The following is a 21496-nucleotide window of genomic DNA, read 5'->3' as shown; positions in this document are numbered from 1 at the left end:
TGTTGCATGGCTTGTGTCAAACTTGGTTTGTGGAAGGTACCTATACATACAAAACATTTATTTGAGAAGAGATGGAAGAAGGAAATGCTTTTTGGGAGGTTCAACTTGATAATTGATGATTTGTGAATTTTAATAGATTAGTTTGATGGTCTAAAAACTAGTGGGTCTGTTCTTTTGTGTAAGAAGTAATGGATTTGTGTTGGTTTAGTTAATGAACCTTTTGTGAGTTAAAAAAAAAATCTAGGCCAAATCAGGATTTAATCTCTTTTAGTCTTCTAAGCATACAAAAAAATCTCAAACAGTCTCTTCTATTCTGTGTGGACCTCTTATACATAAAATTACGATCTAACCAACTTATAATAAAAATATTAATTAAAACCCAAAAATATGTTAGTGAATGTTTTCTTCTTCATCCTCCATGAAATCTCAAAAGCAAGTTGTAGTTTCTAAACTGTTTCTTTAGAATTTTTTGTCGTTGAAATATCTTTAGATTGTTTCATTGTTTCTTTTGATTTTTATTTTTATGTGTTGTTGTAAATTTTCCATTAGACGCACAATTTTTTTATTTATTTAATTTATATTTTCAGTTGAGATAACTTCGTAGATTTAATTTAATTTATGCGGATAAGATTTTCTACCGAAAAGAAAATCATCTTCTCGGAGAATGATTATGGTAGTTGGAGATACTTCTGGATGAGTCAACTCGGTAGTGAACTCTTGGGAGAAGAAAGAATCGCCGAATTGGGTTTTCGATGTTGATCATTCTCCAAGTAGAAACGAAGACAATGCTCATAATTTTCCGAGATAACAGTATAAAAGAAAAACAGTTAATAAAAAACAAATATTTTAAATTAAGTAAAGGGTTAATTTGTGTACTAGCCAATTTTGAGAGCAAAATTAAGAATATGGCATTGATGTTGACATAATTAGTTCTCCTATCATTTTCTTCTCTTTCTTCCGGTTTTCTCCTTTTTCTAAGACGGTAGACGGTGATAACACATAAAGATCATGTGTCACTAAATGAAAAAATAAAATAAAAAGAGTTGTTACAGTGATGGTGTTTATGGCATAGGCGATGATGGTGTTTACGGTGGTGGTGACCATGGTAGTAGTTACAGAGGAAGAGGAAGTTACGGTCATAGATATGGAAGAAACAATGACTTTTTTTGTAGCAGTAGATACTGTTGTTATGCCGTGGTGGTCGTCGTTGTGGCAAAAGAAAAAAATTTGTCGTAGATGGAGACAAAGTAATGGCCTTTTACAGCATAGATTACAAAATGGTATGGAACAAACTAAATGGAATGAAAACTAAATGGAATGGAAACTAAATAGATATGGAAGAAACAATGAAATTATCAAATAGCGGGGCATCAGATAATGTTTATCCTAACATCAACCCCTTTCATAAACTAAACCCAAAATAGTAATCACTAAACCCTAAAAGGTAAATATAAACCCTAACCCAAATATCAAAATATGTAAATAGTACATAATATGAAATATTATTAAAATAGAATAGCAATAAACAAAATATCATATAGTATTTCAACTGATCTAAACATAAATCGATGATGTGAAGAAGAGAATCGAAGGCGTCTCGACCATAACACCGTTGTGGTCTATAAAGTTTAGAAGTAGAAACGTAGCATAAAAACGATATATGAAGCAGAGAGTCAGAGACGATGTATGGTGGTGATGGAAGAAGAGCCGTGGTGGTTGGTAACTGAAGAAGAAGAAGAAGGTATTTTAATATTTCATTAACCGGATACGAAGGGTAATATAGTATATATTATAGAAGTAATGGATGTACTTTTTTTTTGGTTAGATATTGAATTATGCTTTATTTTGTAGTTATCCAACCTAATTTCCCTTAATTAAATACTATAAATGGAAGAAAATTAGGGTAAACCACTTTGAGTGTGAGGCTGTGAGCACTTGAGCAGCAGAGGGAATTAAAAAATGGAGATGCGGGGGATCGAACCCCGTGCCTCTCGCATGCAAAGCGAGCGCTCTACCATTTGAGCTACATCCCCAATTGATATATTATGTCCAACCGTTCAAAATATTATATTACGTACATACGACGTCATAAAGGAGCTAAAAGTTCGTTAAGTTAGTTATAAATAATTGCAGGAAAAGCCAAGAATTGCGCAGACACTTAGACACCTCGGATCTAAAGGTTGAGATTCAGTCTTCTTCCGCCATTCGCGAACCATCTTCAAACCTCTTATTATATACTTACTTCTCCCCTCTTTCCCGACACCACAGAAACCAAGATCTCTGTTTCCGACACATTATCGTGACAAAAGATGTCGTCAGGATCCGACAAAGAAAGAGAGACATTCGTCTACACGGCTAAGCTCTCCGAACAAGCCGAGCGTTACGACGGTTCGTTAATATCAATACATTCTTTAATATCTTACAAGAATCAAAAGTTACAAAGTTATGGTAATGAAATTTGCAGAGATGGTTGAGACGATGAAGAAAGTGGCGAAAGTGGACAGCGAGCTGACGGTGGAGGAGAGGAACCTGTTGTCGGTTGGGTACAAGAACGTGATCGGAGCAAGACGGGCTTCGTGGAGGATAATGTCGTCGATCGAGCAGAAGGAAGAGTCTAAAGGCAACGAGACGAACGTGAAACACATCAAGGGTTATCGCCAAAAGGTGGAAGACGAGCTCGCTGATATATGTAAAGACATTCTTTCCATCATCGATCAGCATCTTATCCCTCACGCTACCTCAGGAGAAGCCACTGTTTTCTATTACAAGATGTAAGAAACAATCTTCTTTTGGATCATTATATCTGCAGATGAAACTCAACTTGATTTGAAAATGGCGTAGGAAAGGAGATTATTACCGTTACTTGGCTGAGTTTAAGACCGAGCAAGAGAGGAAGGAAGCCTCTGAACAGTCGCTCAAAGGCTATGAGGTATGATCTAGACATGTTCTGTCTCTGACACTTGTTAAAGGTTCTGATAGGCTTAAGCTTTGATTAGGCTGCAACACAAGCTGCAAGCACTGATCTTCCTTCGACGCACCCGATTCGTCTTGGTCTTGCTCTTAACTTCTCTGTTTTCTACTATGAGATCATGAACTCTCCTGAAAGGTCTCAATTCATTTTTTTGTAACAAATAGCATTACCTAAATGAAATACCATCAGGTGTCAACTAATGTGAATGTTGCAGAGCTTGCCATTTGGCCAAGCAAGCCTTTGATGAGGCGATTGCGGAGTTGGATACGCTGAGTGAGGAGTCTTACAAGGACAGCACTTTGATCATGCAGCTCCTTAGAGACAATCTCACCCTCTGGACTTCTGATCTTCCTGAGGATGGAGGTCTGTCTCAAAATCACAACGCTTGATTTAAATGGTTTATCTGAGATTAAGAATGAATATATCTTCTTTTGTTTTAGGAGAAGACAACGTCAAGTCTGATGAACCCAATCAAGAACATTGCAAGATCATAGAAGCCACTGATGTAATTAACCTGATTAACATTAGTCTAAGTTGTGCTAAGCTAATGTGGTTTGCCTTTTTGTTTCTTTGTTTCAGAAATGATCAGAGGCTTTGGAAGTTGAATGAGTTTAGATTAAACTCCACATCTTGGTTTCATCAGGGAGATGAGACAAATGAATTCAAATTTTATATTGTTCTTTTTTCTTAATTACTTCTTTTGTTGTCAATCTCATTATATCAAATGTCTTTGATGTTATTGTGACTTGATCTGATATGTTTTGACTATTTATAATACACAAAGCAATCAACTGCATTATAAGAAACTCCTAACCAAGCAAACAAACACACCACTGGCTCTAAAATCAGTAATGCTCTAATGGTTCTATACTAGTATTACCGCATACTATAGAATAAGAGCTGAGGACAAACCTAACCAACTACATACAAAAAGAGGGGTGAGAATGAAGCAAAGACCAGTAATCCTTCTTTTTCTTCTGTCATTGTTCTTCCTTATCAAAGTAACTCTGCGGCAAGGTGAAGTCTTCTTCGTGGTTAAGAATGTCAATGTCTTCATCATCAGATTTCTAATAAAATATTAAACCATCAGCACAACTCTAAAGCAGGTTATGAAGAGAAAACAGAAGCAACTTAGGAACATAATAGTCAATGATTGTGTTGTAATGACTAACTCACCAGCATCTCAATGTTGTAGAAACGATCCAGAAGCTGCAGAACCTCATCAGCTGTGAACTGTCGATCAAAGCTATGGACAGAAAATAGTTGAGAGAAAGGTTCAGACAAATATCAATATCAATTTAGAACTCAAGAAAATGTCATACAAACCTTCTGCCGAGGTATTCCATCAGACCGTAAAGAACAAAGTGACGATGTATGCCTGCCACACCACATTAGAAAAAGGTTTATGCTTTCTTGATTTCTTGGCCTAAGGATCAAGATTTACAAACTGTGAGAAAACTTGCCTCGGAGTTTAACGGGAGGATAGATTTCAAGAGCTTCTAATAACGTGAGCTCCAGTTCAACCTGTGATTGCTCCTGAGAATCAATCAAACCAAGAACTATTACGATCACATAAACAAGAAGGTGAGTAAATGGCAGATAAAAGAAGAGAGAAACCTTGGAGAGAGAAGAAGCGGAGGACGGTAGAGCTTTGCAGGGAGAGAGTACGGACATGCCGTCTTGCTCTTCTTCTGCTTCTTCTTTCTCTTTCTCTTTACCTCTGTCAACTTCGTCATCTCTTCCACCCATCTTGTCCCCTTTCTTCAGTCTGTCTAGGGTTTCGCGTCTTTGATCCCAGGTGAACTGTTTGTTGTGTGATAATTCTGAATTGGGCCAGCCAATTCTCAAGGCCCATAGAAACGCCTTCCTTCTAATTCACCTCCGGTTTACCAGCCTCAACAACCATACCGGTACACAATTACATTATCCAAGGATTACAAAGATTACAAAGATCAATAAGCATTAGGCTTGGTGGTTAGTGTACTGTATTATAATATTACCAACATAAATTTTCAAGTTTACGAATTGTATTTTTACATACTACTAGGGAATTTCTCAAAATTTTATTTCAGGTATATTTATATATTATTTGATTTTTGGTTCGGTTTCAGAATTAGATAAATAGGAACTCGTTCAAGTATTGGTATCGATGAGTTTAGAATCTATTTTTCAGGTTAGTGTTAGGGCAATTGTCAATTATAGCACATTTTGAAGTTTATGTCTCAAAAATAGCACTAGAAGGAGAAAGTCACAAAAATGACATTCATTAAAGGGTAAAATATCCTTAATACCTTTGGTTTAAAATTAAATAAACAAACAAAAATAAATAAAAATAAAAAAAAATAAAAAAATAAAAAAAATTAAATTTTTTTATAGATTCAGATTATATATTTTCAGATTCGAAATTTTTATAATTTTTTTCTGAAATTTTTTTTTTCAAAATTTTTTTTTATTTTTTTTCAAATTTTCTTTTTATAATCTAAAAATACTTTTTGAAACTGTTTTTAAAATTTTTATTTTTTATTTTAGTATTTATTTTTTTATAAAATTTTAAACTCTAATTTCAAAACTCCACCCCTTAACTCTAAACCGTTTAGATTAATTAACTCAAGGGGTATAAATGTATATTTACCTCTTTAATAAAACCTATTTTTGTGACTTTGAGCCTTGAGTGCTACTTTGGAAACAAAAACTTGATTTGATGCTATCTTAGTATTTTTCTCTTAGTGTTACTGTATCGTATAACTTGTCTTCATGCACGACTACTTGTACACAAGAAACAAGGCTTTTTTTTTTTTTTTTTTTTTTTGGAACAAAGAAACAAGGCTTTATTTATGAAAATTGTAATAAACCCAACATCAAGTGTTTTTTATAAGGATATCAAGGAATATTCAAAAAGTTTTGACACGCAGCACGCTGCCTGAAAGTATCTGCATCGAGACTAGCGATCCTAAAAAAAACGAACCATGTAATTGAAAAATCAGATTAGAGACTCAAACCAAACGTATACACAGTGAATCAATGAAACACCGGGAAATAGTCCATAGCATTAAAATATTCGATGAACCTAAGCTTCATACCTTGCTCCTCACAAGAGTTTCTGCAAAAATGGAGAAGACCAAACACACTTGATGAGATGGTCACAGTTTGATTCCTCTGTAGCAAGAAACTGAGGTTTACTTATTACAACCATTCATTTTGGTATATCGTTGCATTATGCACGCCCCCTGGAGTAATCCATGTTGAAAAGCATATTCCTGCGGTCCTATGATCCCATCCTGATTTGAAAATTCTTGGCCAGTGACTCCACCTGAGCATCCTTTTTATAGTCTAGTTCCCTGAGACATCTCCTTCTTAGATTTTTCAATGTCTCCTTTGAAGGTTCAAATCCAGCATTAATCTGTTGATCCAAAAACCATGGATTAGTTTCTCACAACACAAATCTTTCTGCCATAATGGTTTGGTTTTCAATTCTGGTTTACCATGTCATCAATGACGGCCGTAGCTGATTTGGGATCCCGTTTAATGAGATGAGCATCAACCAGCAATGAATACGTCCGGGCATCAGGTTTAACACCTTCTCCAGTCAGATGAGTGTATACTTTTGTAGCCTCAGAAGTCTGCAAAGAAAACAAGCTTGTGATTGTTCTTCCAAAGATATAAAAATATTAAAGAGAGACAATCATATGACATGGAAACATCACCTTCTTGAGTCTTGACCTTCCCAAATGCATATATTAACGCATTGTACGAGTCAATATTGGGATTCAGCCCAAACGAATCACTTATTGCAGCAAACTTCTAATAAGCACGATCAAGATCCCATGTGTTTGCACAGCCAAGAATTATACAGTTTAGAGCAGCAACAGACTTATATGGAGTATCAACTTGACTCCATGTCTCCAACTGAAAGTATACCTGGTGGATTCTGTGACATTGCAAGGTCAGAGAACTTAAACGCTTTATCTATCTAACACCACAACTCTCAAATGTAACAACATTCAGACCATGATGTAAAAGATAGTCGAGTTATACCTCATACAAGGACTCAAGAGCTTTCTTAGAGCATGCCACAACCAGAGGGTATAAGGATGTAAAAGGTGAGAGTATAACATGGTTATTATTTTTATATTTTAATTAAATAAACAAAAATAGAAATACTGCTAACCAAAAAGAATTAATTTTAAATTTCAATTATGAGTGATACGTAAAAAAATAGTCACTATAATGACTTTTATTTTAATATTTAATAGATGTGTAATACAATTTATACGATATAGAAATCTTCTAATTATTTTATTCAACTATAAATAGAGTCATAACCCTTTACAAATGATTTTATAATTTTATAATTATATATTTATAAATTAATTTATCAACTTCTATAAATTACTTACATCATCTTATAATAACTTCAAATTTTATGATAACTAAACATAAATAATTTTATAATTTTTTTGTAATTTAGAAGTATTTATAAAGCGTGTATGGACTTTATAGGACATTAATAGTTATTATAATACTTTATATACAAAAAGAATACTTTATATAAGATTATAAAATCATTTATGACGATTTCTATAAAAAATATTTCATTCATTATTACTCTTTCTATATTTTGACAATTACTTGCCATAAATCATTAACATTATTTAGATTATTTGCAATATTATGTAGATTATTTGGTAAGTAATATTAATTTTTATAAACTCACTTTTTATCTTTAGATTTAACTAAAATAAATGAAAAATTAAAATCATGGATCAATCAAATTATAACAATTTTTAAGGCTTCACTAATGATAGACATGTAAGCAAAAATTACTTAAATGACTTCTTAATTAATATATACTAGGTTTTGACCCGCACGCCCGTGCGGATGTATTTTTTTTAAAGAAAATATGATGCTATTTGATTCAAAAAATTGAACCGATCCCAATCCGAATAAGTAGTATTAAATCCGAACCGAAATTGATTAAATATCCGAATTATTCAAAATTTTGGTATATGAAGAACTGAAATCTAATCCGATCTGAACCGAAGTATTTTGAATATCCAAAATATATTTATATACTTATATATATTAATTATTTTTAGATTTTATATATATAAAAACATCCAAAATATATATGATACTTTTAAGTTTGCTTAAATGCTTGAAAATATATACAAATAATCAAACGTAAATATCTTAAATAGTTAAAATATACTCAAAACTCTAAAAATTCTTAAATAATTATTAATTCTCTACCAATATTTAAACAAAACCTATTTAAATTGATTATCCAAATCCGAACCAAATCCTCAAAGATCTGAAATGAACACGAAATCCCAAAATACCCGAAAACGAACCCGAACGCCCACCCCTAATCACTATTTTATATATATATATATGTCCTATATGTGTCATCATAGGTTACAAAATATGTGTTATCATATAATTAATCATATTTTATACGTACCATCAAATAAGTTTTCTTATAATTAATAATATTTTATACGTACAATCATATAAATAATCACATAAATTATATTTTTAAATTTAATGTGAAATATAAAACCATAATTTAAGTTGGTGTTTGAAATTGGGCTTTGTATTGTATTTTTCTTATATATATTGAAAACATTTTTATAATAGTTATTGAAAAATATGTTAGTAAAAATTAAGTTTTGAATATATGTTTATTTTTGAATGAGTTTTTGATATAAATCAATTTTAAATTATTATTTTGATTTGAATATATATATTATCAAGTAATATAGACCCATTACTTTTTAATATAATGTAATGGACTTCCAATTTTTTAGTAACATAAGCCCATTATTATTTTTTTCTAACTTACTATTATCCATGTTTCCAAACATTACTATTTTTTAACTACTGTTCATATTGCCAAACAATCTCAATGTGTACTTCAACTTTAATAATATAGATAGTAGTATAGTAGGATATTCACCATATAGATTAATGAAAATATTCTATTATTTATTTTCAATAGTTGATTTGCTTATGTTTTCATTAAAAATATTTATTTTCCTCTTTTTTGCTAAAAATATGCTTTATTTTTTTAACAATTAGTTTCTTTTATCTCCTTTTCTTTAATGTTGGGTTTTCCCCAAATAAAAATATAATTATATGTTTTATTTTAAAATATTTATTAAGTGTATCTTTATTTATTTCAGTAGTTAGATCGAAATAAAAACTAAAATGAATAAATAACATTACTTCGAAAAAGGATTTTTACTGGACTTGATCATAGGATTAGACTTCTACATGTATTGTCGTTTTCGAGTACATTCCAAAGCTGTGGAGACTAAGACGAATGCTTGCTATCATAAGACATGTATTACGAGTTGATTCTTTTCCTACATTTATTAAGAATCTTTTCAACTTCATACTTGCTGGTCATGTTGTTGGCAGTTTCTGATATCTTTTGAGTATTCATGTATGTCAATATTTTCAAAATTTATAATTTTTTTACTTTAATATATAGTTTCTGACACTTTAATTACTTAGGTTGTTCTAACCCATGTAATTATTAAATTTATTCAAATAAATAATGTTTGTGTTGACTAGTATTGACTTAATAAATTCAGAATTCATATGTTATGCTATGTAAATACTCAAATTTTAATCATAAAATAATAATTTACCTTTTATATAAATATTATGACAGTGTATGAAATTCAAAAATGTGTTAATTCAATTTATACATATTCTAATTCTTTGATATATAGTTGAATACAATATAAGTAAAATATAGTTATAAAACAGTTTCAGAAGTGTCGCAAACACATTACACACTGAACTTGAAAGCATAAACATAAATAATTAGATTCAATAATTTCAAATCCATAGATACTCTGGTTAACATTAGCAAATTTCAAATCGATAGATACATTCACACTATATTTTGAACTATTTTTTTGTTCAGGTCATTACGTGTAACCATTGCAAGGTAGTAATGTACTATAGAGGTTAATGATTAGTTTTTAAAAAAAAAAAAATCTTCAGTAAAATTGTTGCTTTGGACTATGATTATTAAGATTTTTATCTTTAAATGAACATGTTTCTTTTCATAACAAGAATTTTCTAACTTACAATAATTTATTGACAATAATAGTGTCTCTTTATGTTGGCATCCATCACCAAATAGGATTTTGTTTTCTGTTTTTATACATTTCTTAACATAAATAAAAAAATTGAACATGTTCATGCAACTATACGGAACTAACAAGAAAAAACAAAAAAAAATTGAATATTATTTTTTCGATATTCCTCTTGGACTGTTTTACAATCCTACGTTACAACACAACAATATAATATTTATAAACAAAATCATTAAGAAATATGAATAAAACTATTATATTATTTTAAACTAAATCATTAATCATTATGAATAAAACTTATGATAACTAAAAAGAAAAATTTAACTCACAACAAATATATGGAGCATGTGTTTTTGGATAAACATATCACACAACTAACAATTAAATAAAAATTACAAAGATCATTGAACATTGAATTAATTTCTTTGATATCAAAACTTTCGTTAACTAGTTTTCTTATAATTTTATTGTGATAGAATAACCTAATATTATTAAATAAATTATTTTCCGATGGTTGAATATGAGACCTGGATTGATCAAGTGGGGAAGTGTCTCACAATGGTTCATTTAAATAGTTGTCTAAAAATGGTGTGTCCAATTAAAATGAATTATCATTGTGATTATCATTACTTTCTCTTATGTGTCAACTTAATGTTTGAGATGAAAATAATTAGATACATTTGAGTAATTTCAAATCCACATATATTATGGTTTACCTTTGCAAATTTTAAACTATGTTTCCGTTTGTCATTATGTTCATCCATTGGGCAAATAGAAAAAAATTAGAGGGACGTGACTAGTTGTTGATTTTTTTTTTAATATATTGTTAAAAGTTCTTGCAAGGGAATTTTCATTTTAAATGAACATATTTTCTTTTTAACGTATGAACGTGTTTTTTTTAAAATCAGATTTTCCAGCTAAAAATAATCATGATGTAAGAAATTGAATCTATTGTTTCAGTTTGAATAATTAGGATGAATCTATTCCAATTATTCCATGAAGATTTTAGTATATTCTTCAGTTTACGAAGACAAGCTTTCTTTTGTCTAGTTTTCATCTTTATTTGTTCTTTGTTTCTGATATGTTATAGTTTTTGATATTACATATTTTTATCATAATTTATTTTTAAATTTACATATTTATTTTGAAACACAACTAGTTTATGACAGATATGGTTTCTGTTTCGAGTTTTATTTGCTTTTCATTTTATATCTTTAATATGAAAACACAAACTATTTATTACGATTGATCATGATTTATTGTTTCACGTTTTATCCAATACAAAATAATTTCAATTAAAATGTGTATGTAAATAGTATTATATTGTGAAATCAAAATTTCAATTAGTTTTATCCATTTATCTATACTATTATTTGTGAAGTGATTTTTTTGTAATGGAGCTTCCATGTTAAAAGTTAGTCGTTGATTACCCTTCATGGATATTTATGTCTATTTTAAAAATTATTATATGAACTTTTGTCGTAAAACATGTGTATTTTTATAATGCAAAAAATCACTTCGCAAATAGTAGTATAGAATCCCTGTTCTAAAACGCGTCCGCGGCGACCGCTCGGCGATTAAACGTGAATCGGTAAGCTACCGTGGCGTTTTGCCCCAATTCGTCCAAAAACTCGGATTCTTCACAAAAGGTTCGATTTTTCTAAATTGTAAGCTTAAAATCATAAGTTTCGCTGTGAATCTATCATAACTAGGGATAAACATCAGAAAAATTAGTGAAAACGAAGGGGAATCGCGAAAAAAAAAGTTGAAAACGCAGAAATTAGGGTTCCTGCACAACTGATAAAAGGAAGAAGACGAGGGTAGCATAGTAAATTCGCATTCATTAAAGAAAAAAGAGAAAAAAAAACAAAAAAACAGCGCCACGTTTCGAACCCGCGTCTTCTACTTAAACATAAGACCCCCCGAACCAATAGACTAACATGAAATCTTGTGAAGCTTGGACAAATAATAATATATATACAAACATAGATAAAATTAATCCCCGATTAATCCTCGATTAATCCCCGATTTTTTCACAACTCGCTAAGCCCGGGATTGCCGCACGGATAGCGCGTAGCGAATTTCCGAACAGAGGCATAGATTAAGATTTACATAGTTATTTTGAAAACACAAGTGGTTTATGACAGTTAATTAATGATTTATCTTTCAAGTTTCGTTTGCTTTTTATTTTATATCTTTAATATGAAAAATACAAACAACTTATTACGAGTTATCATGATTATTTTTTTCATGTTTCATCCAATACAAACTTAATTATAGTTAAAATTTGTATGTAAATATTGTATTATGAAATCAATACCATTAGTTTTATCCATCGATAAATAATATTACATGCGGCGTTTCATGAAACAAAACTTACTTTCATAATTTCGCATTCGATTCTGCATTTGTTTAGCTATTGCGTAAGATAAGATATGATAATGCCTATACAAAATATATGTTAAAAATCAGAAACAAACTTAAGTAACATTTAGATCCTCTTCTTTTTCCATAGTTTTTTCTTTGTCACTGCATCCACTAGTATCTGAATATTTTCAATGAATTTATTTTTCTAGTTTTACCCATTTATTTGACATTTAGTGTTTTGTGATTTTTATTTATGTATTTCTTTGATAGTAGGTTTATCATCTTCATTTTATTATATAATTTTATCAAATTTTATTATATTTTATGTATGTCAGAACCTCAAAAATATTGCAAATTGTGTAAAGACAAAACATAAATTTAAAAGTATAATTCTCAAGATTTTCTGTATAGTGTATGTTTATACCAAAATGATATGTTTACTTCTACTCAATATATTACCAATGGTTAATTTATTAAAATAATGATTTTCTTCTATTTATATATATTTTTAAAAATATTTTATATTGAAGTTAATTAATAGTTAATTTTTCTAAAAAGATGATAACCAAAGTCTCTTGAAAAATTCAAACAAATTCAAATAAAATTAGATTAAAATTTAGTCGTGCAGTTATTTATGATACAAATAATCTGAGCCCAAAAAACTTAATCAAAAAAAAAAAAAATCTTACTTAAAACCTGATTGAGCCATCTATCTTATTAAAACTCAAGTACAAATTAGGTTTGTTTGGAAACATGTATAGCAATTTTTTAAAAAAGTTTGTTTGGAAAGATAGATTGTAGTTTAAAAAAAAGTTTGTTTGGAAACATGTATTGCAGTTTTAAAAATAAGGTTTGATTGGAAACATAGATTGTAGTTTTAAAAAATAGGTTTGTTTGGAAACATGGATAGCACTATATTAAGAAGAAAAAAAGTAATGGGCTTATACTTTTAAGAAAATTTGGAAGTCCATTATATTGTGAGAAATTATCTATATGGTACATAATCGGGTTCGGTTCAGGTCTGTTTGAGTTTCGGGTTTCCGGGGTCAAAGATTTCAGCCTCATTCTAATATTTCTAAATTTCTGTTTGGGTTCATTTAGGATTTTTGCGGGTTCGGTTCGACTTCAGATATAATTTTAAATTACTTTTAAAATTTTAAAACTCATTATATATTTATATACTTTAAATTTATCAAAAAGTATAAACAAAATAATATATTAAATATAAATTTGAATAACATATGTCAGAATACCTAAAGGTAACATATAAATTACTTTAGTTCAAATATTTGGATAGAGAATCAATAATTATTTTAAGTATTTTTGGTGTTTTAAGTATACTTTTACTATTTTATATATTTACTATTGATTATTTGTATATGTTTTCAAGTATTTAAACCAACTTAAAAGTATCATATATATTCTAGATGTTTTATATATATATAAAATCTAAAAATAATTAATATATATATAAGTATATAAATCTATTTCGTATACATTCGGATACCCGAAATACTTCGGTTCGGATCGGATTCGGTTTTGGTTCTCTAAAAACCAAAATTTTGAATAAGTCAGATATTTACTCAATTTCGGTTTGGGTTTGGTACTACTTTTTCGGATCGAGATCGGTTCGGTTCTTCAGATTCGGATATTTTGCATAGCCCTTATATTATTGACATGAAAAACAAATAGAAACATAATTTTGAAAAATATACCCGCGCGGACGCGCGGGTCAAAGTCTAGTCCCTTATTATTTTATGATACCGTTTAAGCTCATTGCTATATCTGATCGTCTTCAAATCAATCATTAAATTATCGGATTAGTATAATAGTATGACTTTTTGACTGGTGACCTAATCATACGTGCTGTAGTGCGGATGCAAAGGTTATCCTGCACATGGCTCCCTCGCTACCTTAACCCTTAAGTACTTTGCGCTGAGTTTATGCGACTATATTATTTCCATTTTTTCTGTTCTTTTCTCTGCTTTCTATCATTTTCATCGTGTTTAGTGCTTCAAAATCATACTTCGACTTAGCTTTACAAATATATTATATAATCATTTAATAATCATATGTTTAATTTTTTTTAAACTAATCATATGTTTATTTACATTTACAAGGAAACAAAATTAACTACTATTTCTATTTTGGACACGTATGCGTCACTTTTATGTATTAGCTATAGGGGAAAGCTAGCTAGATTTTAATCGTAGTAGATTCTCCTAGCATAAACCAAATGTTAAAAAGCAAACTAAAAAATGCATGTGGTATACGTAAAATGAGGAGGAAACTTAGTGAATAACAAGCTATCTTTCTTTCACGTAAAGTCACCACTTCATCTTTTTGTGCGTCGACCAGTCACGCAGAAACTAGACGACAAGCTATCTTTTCATCTTTTCTCTGTTGTTCCTCTGCTTTGTTTACTAAAAATCAAACATTTACAAGTCATTACACAAAAGGGATATAAAGGTTTAATGTATTGTACAGTGCTTATTAGTATCCAAAAAAAGTTGTCACAAAAAATTAAAAAATATTCGACCATCTTATAAGAATCCCTCTCCCTCTATCTCTCTATACCATCAAGCACGCAAACTCGTATCCGTAACACTGTTAGGGTTAAAGAAGTGTCGATCTTACTTGTTCAGCAAGCCTTACAGAGATATCTTGATTAGAAGCAGCCATGGCAATTTTGCTTTCTTTGTTTCTTATCTTCTCCATGGTTACTTATTCAAGTAAGCTTCTAGGTTTCGTTGCAATGCTAAACATGGTTATATATTTTTCCACTTCACCAAACATATATTATGTTAGTTCTATCTGTTGCATATTCTGATCCGAGATCCCTATTCTGATTTCTATGTCTCTTTTTCTTCTTTGTCATTGAACAGACGCTGCGGTTTGTGTGTGTAAGGACGGAGACGAGCAAGCGCTTCAGAAGGTAATAGACTACGCGTGTGGATCAGGTGCTGACTGTTCGCAGATTGAGCAAAATGGTCCTTGTTTCCAACCGAACACCGTTAAAAACCACTGTGATGTCGCCGTTAACAGCTTTTATCAGAAGAAAGCTTCCACTGGTGCAACGTGTGACTTTAACGGCGCCGCCGTAGTCTCCACTTCCCCTCCTTCAAGTATTCTCTTCCAACCCATCTATCAAAACGTGGAAGTTTCTTTCATCAAATAAATTTTATTATTATTGACTTTGTTTTTTCTTTACTGTGTTCTTGCAGATGCTTCTAGTTGTTTATCTAGTTCCGGGTATGTTTCACTTCATCTCGTCCTTTGAGCAGAGATAAGGTTCTTTTAGTACTCTGTTTGATTTTTGGTCGTTTGGTTGGTGTTGTCTTTAGATCAGTCTGAGTTTTATGATGAGTGATAATTATAATTTGTTGATCAAAGTGTGACACAAACAACACTAGTGATTGAGCTAAACCGGATTGGTTGAAGCTCAAATGGTACTAACTTAACCAGTTTACTCAGGTTATATGCTCAGAGTACTAAAAGAATCACAACATAGTTGTTAACTAGTCCAGTAACAAATATAATAATGTGTAGATGTGCTACTAAATCTTTACAACTGGTTTACCATTTTCTCAAACTTTTATGATTATTTAAGTGTGCTTATGGAGTAACTCTTTTGCAGCTCCACTAGTACTCCGACCACTGGAACTCCATCCACCGGAAATCTAACCACCGGAACTCCATCTACCGGAACTCCATCCACCGGAAATTCAACCTTTGGAATGCCAACCAATCCCACCACTGGAGTGCCGACTTCATCTGTATTCCCTGGAACTAGTATGGGACCCTCCGGGAGCACCGGTTTCGATCCAAGCGGTGGAGAGAAACACTATGTCCAAACCACGACCGTCATTGTCCTAACCACCATCGCGGCTGTGGCTTTGCGATTTTAGGTGTGAGATCATCTCAGACTAATTAAGGGTTTTACTTGCTATAGACGGTTGAGATTTTGCCAACGGTGTGTTTTACGTAGGTGAAATGCTAGAGCTGTCTCTTTTTCTTCCCACTTTATTTTCTCTTTTTGGTTTGTTATAAAACTCTTTTTAGGGTTTGGAATTACTTCTTTAGTATTTTGTTATATATAAAGTTAAAAATCAATAAAGAGCTTTACTTGCTTTTTTTTTCTATAATCCATAATATGAGATGCTACTTGGTTAAGCTTGTCCTTCCTTGTCCGTTTAAGCAGTCCGTTTTTTGGCTCTCTCCCCTTGATTCGCCTTGCCGGAGTTCTGGTTTAGCTCTCATCCGGAGGCGCTAGCTCGAGGAGTGAACCGCAATCTACGGTGGATGGGTTGCTGGAGTGAAGGCGCAGTCGCGTGGAGGGGTAAAGTGTGGTGAAGTTATACTCCGGGAGGTGGAGGCTACTAAAGCTCCGTCGCCGCCGGTCAAGTCTCCGGGAGGTGTTTGGCTTCTTCAGCAAGCCTCGTCGGTCCTGTCTCCGGGGGGGGTGAAGGCGTACTTAGCCTTGCGTCGCCGGTTCTAGTGGGGTAAAGTGGTGTTCTCGGTTTTGGATCGAACATAGTGTTGGATCGATGAGTTCTGTGGTTCGTGGCTTTCACAAGGCGGATGAGGGCTCGAAGAGATCGAGGCGGCTCTCCGTAGAAAGGTCAGTAAACGGAAGAAAAGAGGTTTCGGTGGAGGCTCTCCGGTTTTGAGCTCCGCCGTAACGAGGGTTTCGGTGGTGGGGTTTGGGGCTTCTCGCTTCGCCGACGGTCAGGTCGAGGTATAGGTTGACGCGTGGCGCGCTGAGAAGGAGATTACAACACGTGTCCCGCCTCCTTGACGAGTGGGCCATAAGGGGAAGTCCGGCCCGTTGAGTTTGTGGCGATTGGTGTGGGCTTTAGGCCCGTCTTGTGTTTTAAATTTTGCCCAGCGTTTTGTGGGCCTTAGTATTGTAATTTGTTTCTGGTGTTGGGCCAGCCTTGTTGGGCTTAGTCCCCTGAATTTTAATTAAAAATAACTTTGACGGGAAAAAAAAAAAAGATGCTACTTGGTTTGTATTCTAAGCGCGTCCATTTCTCCATTTAGCACATATCAAATTGGGGTTTTCACTTTTCAATAATGATAAACTACACGTATTTCTCGATTTATCTGTTCATAAAAATGTTTAAATTTGTTCTTTAAATATTCAATGTTGATCAACCTATACTTTCTACTCTTTTAACGGAGTGAAGGGTTATGATCGATGATTCACTTTCGTTGGCCAGCGTTTTGATACTCATTATTTAGCACATTCATGTAACATCAAATCCCAATTCTCGTCCGTCACTTTAGCATAAAAAATTTAGTCTATCTACGGATATCTTTCCCAGGGCTGACTATAAAATTTTAGAGGTTATAGACTGTGCACACAAAAAAAAAAAAAAAAAAAAAAAGAGGTTATAGACTAATTTAGTAAAAAAATTGATAGATTTTTGTTTTTAACAATTTTGGCACCATATATATACTAACTCTAAAATTTAAAAGCCATAGATTAATGTTTCACTTGTTTATGTTCATGACGGTTAGCTCAAAATCCACGAATCACGGTCGTCCAGATTTTGCTTTCGGTTATCTCTCATACCTTTTTGACGTAGTCTTGGACACCTAACTTGCCACTTGGCGGATTGGCTCCAACCATTTCTATTATTGCTTGTTTATTGGTTTATTTATTAGGATCTCAACGTTGCTTTTCATGTCATTTTACTTTATATTTCTTTGTTTAAAGGCTCTTTTTGAGTATTCACATCTTGTTAGAATCAGTATATTTCCTGCCATGTCAATACGTCATCTTTTTGCTTGGACCGAGTTGGAAATGCACTGAATACTAGCAATATCATGTATGATGCTTTTTCTACTCTGCTTGGGTATTTGGCCTTCTTATGGCTCTTCTTGAACGGCATATCCGTCTCCAATAATATACATATCTAAGATTTTTCCATCACTCTCTGGGAACGTACGCTTAGCTTGTTGGAATGCTGGTCATGTTCGGTGTGGCTGTGGGGGTTTTAATGGTCTCGGCTGGGGAAAGAGAGACGCGGTTTACAAAAAGAGTTCATCGGTAGTGGCCTATAGCATATAGTGTGGCTCTTCGGTGTGGTTGTTCAGTTAGAAAGGAATGTATATATAATAGCTTTTTATGTTCGTTAACGTCCCTTGTTTATAAGAAAATGGAGAACTGGAGTTCTGTGTATTCCTGTGCACAATAAACTCAAGAAGGAAGGTATATTTTTTTAAATAACGCTAGAAGGAGGCCACACGCTCTAACCAACTGAGCTATTCCAGCTTTTGTTTTTTAAATCCTTTAGATCTGAACATATAAAGAGATAGCCAAATTTTGTGAAAAAGCATCGTTGGACGCAGGCAAAACAGGGACTAGCTTAATGTTTGATTTTTGGTCTTTGCTTGGTGTTGTCTTAATTTAGATCAGTACTGAGTTTTATGATGAGTGATAATTATAGTTTGTTGATCAAAGTGTGACACAGGCAACATTAGTGATTGAGCTAAACCGGATTGGTTGAAGCTCAAATGGTACTAAGAATAACTAGGAGATTTCTAACTTCAAACCGGTTTACTCAGGTTATAGGCTCAAATGGTACTAAGAATAGTTTCGAGATTGATTCTTAGGATAATCACAACATAGTTGTTAACTAGTCCAGTAACAAATATAATAATGTGTAGATGTGCTACTAAATCTTTACAACTGGTTTACCATTTTCTCAAACTTTATGATGATGTAAGTGTTCTTATGGAGTATAACTCTTTTTCAGCTCCACTAGTACTCCGACCACCGGAACTCCATCCACCGGAAATCTAACCACCGGATCTCCATCTACCAGAACTCCATCCACCGGAAATTCAACCTTTGGGATGCCAACCAACGTCAATCCCACCACTGGAGTGCCGACTTCATCTGTATTCCCTGGAACTACTATGGGACCCTCAGGGAGCACCGGTTTCGATCCTAGCTGTGGAGATGACCTCTCTGTCCAAACAGCGACAGTCATCGTACTAACCACTATCGCGGTCGTGGCTTTGCGAGTTTAGGTGTGAGATCATCTCAGGCCAAGGGGGTTTACTTGCTATGGACGGCTTAGATTTTGCCAACGGTGTGTTTACGTAGGTGAAAAGCTAGAGCTGTTTCTTTTTCTTCCCACTTTATTTTCTTTCTTTCTGGTTTGGTTTTTTAACTTAGGGTTTGGATTTACCTTTTAGTATTTTGTTATATATAAAGTTAAAATTAATAAAATGCTTTTCTTTCTTTCTTTTCTATTATCCATAATATAAGCGTGTTCATTTCTCCTTTCATCACATATCAAATTGGAGTTTTCAATAAACAATAAACTTCACTAACTGCTTAAAATTGTTCTTTGAAAAATTAAATCAGTATATACATTCTAATCTCTTAACGGGGTGAAGGGTTGCTAAGATGTACGCATCATTGCATGATCGATGATACACTTTCGTTGGCAAGCATTTTGTACACACTTATTTAGCACAATCATGTAACATCAAATCGCAGTTCTCGTCCGTCACTTTAGCATCAAAGATTGACTCTTTCTACGGATATCTTCTCCAGGTTTGAATATGAAATTTTGGAAGTTATAGAATAATTTATTAAGAATTTCGATTAACTTCTATTTGTAACAATTTTGGCGCCATATAATACTATTCTAGAATTTTGGAGACCATAATTTATATTTTATTTGTTTATGTCCATGACCGGCTTCTTTTCTATTGTGGAGCTCAAAATCCACGAATCACGGTCGTGCAGATTTAGCCTTCTGTTATATCTTCCTTTTTAACGTAGTATTGGGCACCTATCTTGCCACTTGGATCCAACCATTTCTCTTGTTGTTTATTGGTCGCTTTCTTAGGAGTTTTTTCCACTTAAAAACACTTTCTCATTTTCCAATTAAGACACTTATTGCATGAGACACACTTTCTCATGTCAAAAAGATTTGGGAAAATTGTTTTCTTAGAGCAAAAAAATAGTAACTATGTCCATTTACACTAATCTACACTATTTTATGTCCCATTAGACTAATTTTTTCAAAATGGCAGTAATGCCCTTAAAATTGTAATTTTTTATTTCTTTTTTGTTTTTTTTTTGTTTTTTTGTTTTTTTTTCGTTTTTTTTATTTTTTAAAAAAAATTGATTTTTTTTTTTCAAAATATAAAATTGAATATTCCCAAATATTTTGTTTCCATATGTTTAGGAACTGATTTTTTATCCGTAGAATACAACTAATATGTAGAATTCGGTTTCTACATTTTTTTTAGAATTATAGTAATGTTTAGATTTTGATGTCTACATGTTTTAGATTTATAGTAAATCTGTAGAAGTCGGTTTCTACGTGTTTTAGATTTATATTAATGTGTAGATTTTGATTTTTAAAGATTTTAGAACGGTAGGTTAAGTGCGGAATGTGTATTCTAAATATTTTTAGAGTATTCCTATTTACGTAGATCACGTATTCTAAACATTGTAGATTCAATGAAAAAGGTGGATTTCGTTTTCTACTTCGTAGAACGTCATTTCTACTTTATTTAGAACATAATATGAAATTTCTAATTTTAACTTTTTATAACTGGAAAAAATACCACTAAGTTCATATAGGTATTTTATCAAAAGTTACTATTTTTTCAAAAAAAATTTGTTTGTAAAACTATTTATTAAATTTATTTTCAAAAATATTAAAGGGTGTTATAGGAAAATATGACACAAAATATAGATTAGTCTAAAGGGACATAGTTACCATTTTTTTGCTCTAAAAAACAGTTTTCCCAAATATTTATAATTGCATGGAAGAAGTTATTGCTGACCCAACCATACTCCTTCAGCTTTTAAATACTAAACCATAAACTCTAATCACTAAACCTCAAACCCAAATATTAAAATCTAAAAAATACATAATATTATGTAACGATCATAGTACAATTTTTACAGGTTCAAAAACAAATAATGATAGTGAGAAGTTAAGAAAATTACAAACTATATTTCTAAAACACAATACTTATCTTTTTAGTAACTGTCAAATGGAATGGAACTTGC

At 32.1% G+C, this 21496-nt stretch overlaps 3 protein-coding genes and 1 non-coding gene across 6 annotated transcripts; 2 read left to right on the top strand and 2 right to left on the bottom strand.

Annotated features, from left to right (window-relative positions):
* Positions 1–1960: 1960 nt before the first annotated feature.
* Positions 1961–2033, bottom strand: TRNAA-UGC. The gene has a single exon. It is a non-coding gene; the product is annotated as a tRNA-Ala (tRNA).
* A 145-nt stretch (positions 2034–2178) lies between these two features.
* LOC111199226 (14-3-3-like protein GF14 iota) lies at positions 2179–3759 on the top strand. Of its 2 annotated transcripts, XM_022688761.2 has the most exons (7): positions 2205–2388; positions 2465–2771; positions 2842–2929; positions 2997–3106; positions 3186–3334; positions 3412–3476; positions 3551–3759. In XM_022688761.2, the coding sequence occupies exons 1-7, from the start codon at positions 2310–2312 to the stop codon at positions 3554–3556; spliced, it is 804 nt and encodes a 267-aa protein (XP_022544482.1). In that variant the 5' UTR covers positions 2205–2309; the 3' UTR covers positions 3557–3759. The 2 variants fall into 2 exon arrangements, with proteins under 2 accessions (XP_048592663.1, XP_022544482.1); XM_048736706.1 differs by having other exon boundaries at positions 2179–2388; positions 3412–3681.
* On the bottom strand, positions 3687–4788 carry LOC106356362. The gene is made up of 5 exons (XM_013796125.3): positions 4589–4788; positions 4435–4507; positions 4298–4349; positions 4148–4217; positions 3687–4038 (listed from the first exon to the last, which is right to left on the bottom strand). Exons 1-5 carry the CDS (start codon positions 4718–4720, stop codon positions 3952–3954), a joined length of 414 nt encoding a protein of 137 aa, XP_013651579.1. The 5' UTR covers positions 4721–4788; the 3' UTR covers positions 3687–3951.
* A 10149-nt stretch (positions 4789–14937) lies between these two features.
* Positions 14938–19705, top strand: LOC106413914 (carbohydrate-binding X8 domain-containing protein). 2 transcript variants are annotated; one of them, XM_048736705.1, is made up of 4 exons: positions 14938–15179; positions 15333–15572; positions 15672–15699; positions 19212–19705. In XM_048736705.1, the coding sequence occupies exons 1-4, from the start codon at positions 15128–15130 to the stop codon at positions 19486–19488; spliced, it is 597 nt and encodes a 198-aa protein (XP_048592662.1). In that variant the 5' UTR covers positions 14938–15127; the 3' UTR covers positions 19489–19705. The 2 variants fall into 2 exon arrangements, with proteins under 2 accessions (XP_048592662.1, XP_013710098.2); XM_013854644.3 differs by lacking the exon at positions 19212–19705 and adding an exon at positions 16085–17431.
* Positions 19706–21496: the final 1791 nt, after the last annotated feature.

The sequence above is a fragment of the Brassica napus genome, chromosome A7 (genome assembly GCF_020379485.1).
Source record: "Brassica napus cultivar Da-Ae chromosome A7, Da-Ae, whole genome shotgun sequence".
In the NCBI taxonomy this organism is placed as follows: Eukaryota; Viridiplantae; Streptophyta; class Magnoliopsida; order Brassicales; family Brassicaceae; genus Brassica; species Brassica napus.
Note: the sequence above shows the minus strand (reverse complement) of the source record. Positions and strands in the feature narration are given on the sequence as shown.